General features: G+C 29.8%; 1 protein-coding gene across 6 annotated transcripts in view; it reads right to left on the bottom strand.

Moving 5' to 3' along the window:
- LOC101489382 (sister chromatid cohesion 1 protein 2) overlaps positions 1 to 3,640 on the bottom strand; it is a 14,407-nt gene extending 10,767 nt beyond the window's left edge. For 5 of the 6 annotated variants that reach the window (XR_012162191.1, XR_190345.4, XR_003470024.2 and 2 more), the window contains exons 1-4: positions 3,357 to 3,639; positions 460 to 709; positions 246 to 283; positions 113 to 159 (exon numbers count right to left, since the gene is read on the bottom strand). Coding sequence is in view for 3 of the 6 variants with exons in the window: in XM_004513478.4 (XP_004513535.1) it covers positions 113 to 159; positions 246 to 283; positions 460 to 709; positions 3,357 to 3,471 (450 nt within the window). In the remaining 3 variants the exon portion in view is untranslated. Of the gene's footprint in view, positions 1 to 112; positions 160 to 245; positions 284 to 459; positions 710 to 3,356 lie in introns of all 6 variants that reach the window. The other variant, XM_027330178.2, reaches the window with a different exon arrangement.
- Positions 3,641 to 6,706: the final 3,066 nt, after the last annotated feature.

A 6,706-nucleotide genomic window follows, 5' to 3' on the forward strand; every position in this document is an offset into this window, starting at 1 on the left:
AAACAAAAACAGTAACACTTGAGTAAATAAAATGAAAGAAACATCACTTAGAAAATGCTCATGGGATTGAAAAACTGTAAGTAAAACCTAGCAAGAACAATGGAATGCATACCTTCTCCTGAGAAAACTGCATGAATCCCCTAGTTTCGGGCAAAACCTCTGTTTCATTTCATGGCATATTACGTAAACATTATGACCAGATTAAACATACTATGAAAATGAAAATTTTGAAACAATTATAATACCTTTGAGAGTGATTAGTTCAGGCGGAGCAATATGGCATCTGAAATAGACAGAAAACAAGTAATGAATGAAAATAAAACCAAACAAAATTCACAAACCAATTTGTATGTGCTACAGAGTGTAGCTTCTGAAAATTCATGGTGATCCAGTGTGATTTTGTCAATTCCTCTGTGAAACCAATGATGCACTAAGCTTATGAAGTTAACAAAATCTTACTCGTCAGTGTCTTCAAATATAGTACCCAGATCGAGAGCATCCAATTCAAATCGGTCTGGTATTGTAATAGACATACACATCCTTTCCACGGGTGCATTTTTTATCAAAAATTTGTTTATTCTAACTAGCGCAGCATTGCAATAATTGAGAAAATACTCAACCTTTTTTGAGTGTATTTTTACAACACCGAGTAGGAGAAATGCCAGTACCCGATAAGAAACTGCATCCATTTCACGATGCATAATTTTATCTGTAGAATGCAAAAGTTGCAAAGCGTATTAGCTAGATTTCACAAATGAAACTAAATCTAAATAGAAAAATAAATCATACTTTGAAAAATAAGGAAACCAAATCGTAACTAAATATATCAAAATAAAATCCAATCAGATAGTAACTAATTATAACTGCCTTTGCTTTAGTTTAGATCTTGCCCTACAGGGGATATATCAAATAAACATATTTCAAATTTGACCAAGTCACGAAAAATTAAAATGCAAATTTTACTCTTAGAATGTATGTTTTGAGCCTATCTAAAAAAATGAATAAGATTTTAAAACATCCATTATCAAATTAGTCTACACATGTGTATTTATATTATTTACATTAAAAATTATCTCTGTAGCATCGACACTTCCGGTCAAAAGCATCTCCAGTACTGACACGACAATAATGCATAGAATTGATTACATTCAATTGAACGGTGACTATCTTCCATGAAAGTACTTTTTCTTTGAAAAATGATAGCCAATCTATATATGGTTGTCCTTTCATGAAAAACTAGGTTAAAATCAATTATGTAATACAGCTTAGTTGTTGCAAATCAATTTCATTTCCTTAATGTCTCCTAACTTGAGCTGCAGAACTTGTTTTAAATGCTTAATTTTGCAGGTTTCTGCTTCCATGGTAAGATATCTCGAACTGAAACCCAGCGGAAAATCAGAAAAGATCTGAGAAAATACCATTCGTCCAAAACAGAAATGTTTTGGCACATGAACATCAAATGAAGCATCGCAAACTACATCCTATAGGGACCAATAAATACAAATTAAAAGAAGATATAAGTTCCACCTTAATATTTAAAAACATAAGACAGAATATAGCATTGAGAAAATTACAATAAATGAGTTCAATTATGGTTTAAAAATACTTCCAGATTCCAGTTTAGGTATAATATACTGTTGACGAGTAAACATTTGAGTAGTTAACTGTCCATTTTTACTGAAAAATGGTTGTCATTTTCCCTATAAAAAAGGTCCCATTACAAGTCTGATTATTAAGTTCTCTTTCATCACAAATTTTATAACAGAAATGCTTCCTGGTACAAATAGGCCAATACAAATTGAGTACGAAATCAACGTGCAATCTCACAATTATTATTTCTAACAACTAATTACTATCATTTGTCATGATAGAGGATATTTGATACACATTCAACAGAAATCAGAATTATGTCTTCAAAACCATTTTATTTTTCAGCAAACAATGTAGCCACATTCATCATTTCAGCTGTTCATTCAGTTCAAATAAAAACCTTAATATAATAGACATGCAAATAATCTCTAAAAGTAAAATACTAGTAGAGGTAAATCAGCAATTTGGGACCACTTATAAACACATTTTCCAATCGTATCTCATCCATTTTGAGACCTCAACACATCCTCTCACACCCTGGACTGGACATATAGAATGTGACCCAAGTGACTTGATATTTGTTGACCCAAGAGATCTAAAATAGACTCTTATATAGGTTTTTATATTAGATCTAACTCATCCCTAAAAAATAAGCTTATAAGGTGCGCAATGTCTTCCTCTTATAAATACATTTTCAAATCATATTACATCTAATTTGAGACCTCAACACACCCTTTCATGCCCTGAACTAGACTTCTGGAGTGTGACTCAAGTGGCCTAAAAGTTGTTGGCCCAACGGATCTAGGATAGACTCTTAGATCATATAGCCTTAGGTTTTTATATTAGATCTAACTCATCCCATAAAAATAGACTTGTAAAGTGGGTGATGTCTCCCTCTTCTAAACACAATTTCAGGTCATATTTCATCTAATTTGAGACTTCAACACACTAGGTGATGTCAAATTCTCACGCCCTGGACTAGACTTCTGAAGTGTAACCCGAGTGGCACAATAGCCGGTGACCCAACACATAGGATATATTTTAATACCATACAATCTTAGGTTTTTATATTGGATCTAATTCATCCCTACAAAACTGGATTGTAAAGTGAGAGATGTCTTCTAATTAAAAATATATTTTCTAAGACCAAAAAACAAAAACAAAAAACACATTTTCAGGTCTTATTAGGTTTTTATATCAGATCTAACTCGTCATTACAAAATCAACTTGTAAGGAGGGATGACTTACACTTATCAACAGATTTCCATATCATAATCTCATCAAACATGGTAATCTCAATAACATAAAAAATAAAAATTAAAAAACACTCTCCCCTATCACCAAATTTAAAAAAAAAAACAGTGACACGCACCATACAAGTAAAAAAATAAAAAATAAAACTCATTATTTTCTCACCCAGTGCCCCTTTTACCACACAAAAATGAAAATTAAAAAATTCAACCTCCCTGTCATAATTTTTGCAAATAAACAAATGTTAAAGAAATTAAAAAAAAAAAAAAAAAAAAAAAAAAAAAAAAAAAAAAAAAAAAAAAAAAAAAAAAAAAAAAAAAAAAAAAAAAAAAAAAAAACTTAAAAATAAACAATCGTTTTCTTGTCACTCAGGATCAGAGAAGCCAATAAAATATCCAGCACTATCAAATACTGAATTTTCTGAGTGAAAAATAAAATCTTTTTTTCCATCATGTATTCCAAAACAGACACAAAACAAAGGACAAAAGGGTATATATATAGGAGAGAGGACTGACCAACTGAAGAAGAAATGTCAGTATCAAGTATTTGAGCTTTCTTAAGCTGTTTGAAACAGAAAGCTGCAACCCACAAAGGACTTCTACTTGAACACAACCCCTTAGACTTCACCATTTCTTCTTGCTTCTTTTTTCTCACTGTGTTTCTGAGTTTGAATTTCAGAATGAGAGAAGTGTAGTATGTATTTTTTTCTGTTATGTTTCACCAAAGTTGTATGATATATGAATAATATAGGAAACGGTCGAGTGGAATGGCCACGCCAAAAACAACTATATAACATTCATTGACCCCTCCAAAGTGAATGAATATCTTTTAATAAAGCAAAAATATTTATGAAAAAAGAAAAAAGAAAAATTGGGGGCATAAATTTAACCAATAAGAAATAATTACTCAAATAATACAGGTCAAAAATTATATACAATAATCTTCTTCTGCATATTATTTTTTCAGCCTCTAAAGTGAATGAATTAAAGTACAACAAAAAATACTTTTGTCTAATAATAATAATAATTACAAGGAGGACATCTACATTAATTTGGGGTTGCTATAAATTTGTTTTATTTTTTAAATTTTCTTTTTTATTATTATTATTACTAGCGTGCTGATAGGTAATTCTCGTTTTTCTTAAAAAAATAGTTATTTGATTAGTAAGGAATAATAAACTATCAATAAAATAATTGAAATGAAGGAAAAAATTAAAAGAAAATAAGTTGTACTTAAACTTAGTATCTTTTTATATATTTTATATACTGGTATAGATAATTTTTTAAAAAAAAAAAAAACAGATTAAATAATGAAGGAGAAAAACAGTTATTTCAAAGAAACTACATTACCTTTTATCATTATTATATTATATTATTCCCATCACCTCAAATTATATGTCATTTTTCCAAACAAAATTGTCTTAAATTTTATGTCATTTTACGATATCAATTAGACATCAATGTTTTATTTTCTATTATACCTTACTCTCATCTTATAATTCTATTAATTTCTCTATCTCATCCCATTAATGAAGGATAATTTTATAAACTAACTAAATATTTCTTTTTTCAATATAAAATTAACTACAGTTCTTAATTTATGTGAAATAGATAAAATGATGTATAATTTAGGATAGTGGATAGAAGGAGTATATTTCTATGTTATTAAATGATTTTACTAGAATTTATTGTGAGAACCTTTTTAAAGAAATATTTATTGTGAGAAAAAATGTCAAAGAATTTAAATAAAAATAATAATTCTTTTTGTATTAATTATTTTTATTTTTCAAAATTTTTTAATTTACTTTGGTATGAGTATTTTCAATAGATTTTTCTATAATATAAAAAATATATTTTTATTAAGAATATGTCCTTCAACTTCATAATTAGTGATTGATCATTTATAAAAAAAATTACCCATGCACTTCTGCGATGTATTATGCATCAGAAAAAACTCAATACTTAACTAAAGAAGTCATGGGTAAAAAATAAAAGATGATACAAAAAAATGTCAAAATGATAAATAAATAAAAAAGTTGACATTATAAAAAGTAAAATAAAAAATTGTCAAAACATATTAGTGATTAGTGATATAATAATATATTTATAAATTGGTCAAAAGAAAAATATATATTTTTATTATGTTCATTAATGTGTTTTTAAAATAAATGCATTTTGTTATAAAATTACTTCAAATTAAATAGAAACAAAGTAAAGAAGAATTAAAACAAAAGAGAAGAAATAATATACGAGAGAAAATAGGAGAGTACATGTATTGTATTCATTAAGATGCATTCTTACAATGTCATATTGTTGAGACAAAATCTCTCAAATGATTTTAATGATAACAAAATTAATTAAGAGATTATGATTGTGGTTAATGACTAACATGTGTTCTTGAGTGTATTCATATAAGATAATAGGTTATTAATCATTAAGGCAAAAAGAAAGAAAATATGATTCTGGCCTGAGGATGGAAAACCGCGTGAGGATGGCATATGATCAAGAAAACCACGTGAGGATGGGCTGCAAAGTGGAAAATCTCCAGATCTGCCCAAGTTGTGACCTCACCAGTACAAATGCTTTTATTCATTAAAGAAATGAACAATAAAGTCAAAGAATGAATAAGTAAAAGTATTTAAAATAAAGAAGTTAGAAGGCCAAAAATAAAAGGACAAGAACAACTAGATCTAAGTCTAAAAGGATGATAGATTAGGCTAAGGTTGGACCAGCTATGTTGAAAAGCAACCCATCAAGCATGTGCAAAGGCTAAAATATGAACATTTATTGGACTTGCACGTTTTAATACATGAAGAAGTCAAGTTAACAAAAGGCAACTTTAAACAAGCCAAAAATGGAAGATCACATGTGCTGCCAGATCTGATCCTCGGTCTGAGCATGACAGTCCTATGTAATAGGGTGGCTTTTTCTCTCTTGTCAACATCACCTCAAAAGTTGAAATCAACCTAGTCCTTAAAGTTTTCTGAAAAGGTTGCAGCTCACATGGTCAAACAAACAGCTTTGCACTCTTGATAAAAGAGAATAGACAAAGCCATCTCAAGATCAAGTTTCAAGGAAGTTGGCCTGCATACGTGAGGATATGTAACACCCCGTTTTTCGAAGCGAGGGTATATTTTTTTTTTCAAAAGGAATTAAAATAAAACAGAGAATTAAATCAGGAAATGCATTTGGATAAATAATCGAGTCATTATAATTTACAAGCAGCGGAAAGTTTCTCCAATTATAAATCCAAAACATTTACACAACATCAAATGGTACATGGAACCCATTCAAAGATGATGTCAAACTGATAATATTAGTAAAAGTACAGTTTTCCAAACTAAAAATACTCCAAACCAAAAAGAAGGACCCCTAGTCCCTATACACCATCCTAATCTGATCATCCTACCAAAAAGCTATACACCCTGAGTAATCTCCACGCGCCCCGTGAGATCCTCCTAACGTAACTGCAGTCAAGCGTTCCCATCTCCATTCCTGTCCGTAGGGTACGAACCGGTAGGGCCGTCCTGACTCTCATCTGAGGGCAAAGCCCAGATTTCCACAATAGTTGTAAAGGGTCACCAACCAGAAAATAACAGTTAACACATAGCAATTAAGTTTTTTGAATGCTCAAACAACTTTTCAACTAAGCATGCACCTTAACAGGATTTTCAATATGCGAAAAGTTCATACAATACATTGCCAATTAAAATGAAGGAAAAATGCAGTTCTTGATCTCCTAATTAACACATAATAAAACAAGACATGGATAGATTCATGAGCAATTAATCATACAACTAAAACTGAGGATTTTCACTGAGCCAATCGATTGGGCAATCGATTAGGGTGAAGATTTTTAATGAAAA

The sequence above is a fragment of the Cicer arietinum genome, chromosome 3, assembly GCF_000331145.2.
Source record: "Cicer arietinum cultivar CDC Frontier isolate Library 1 chromosome 3, Cicar.CDCFrontier_v2.0, whole genome shotgun sequence".
Classification (NCBI taxonomy): domain Eukaryota; kingdom Viridiplantae; phylum Streptophyta; class Magnoliopsida; order Fabales; family Fabaceae; genus Cicer; species Cicer arietinum.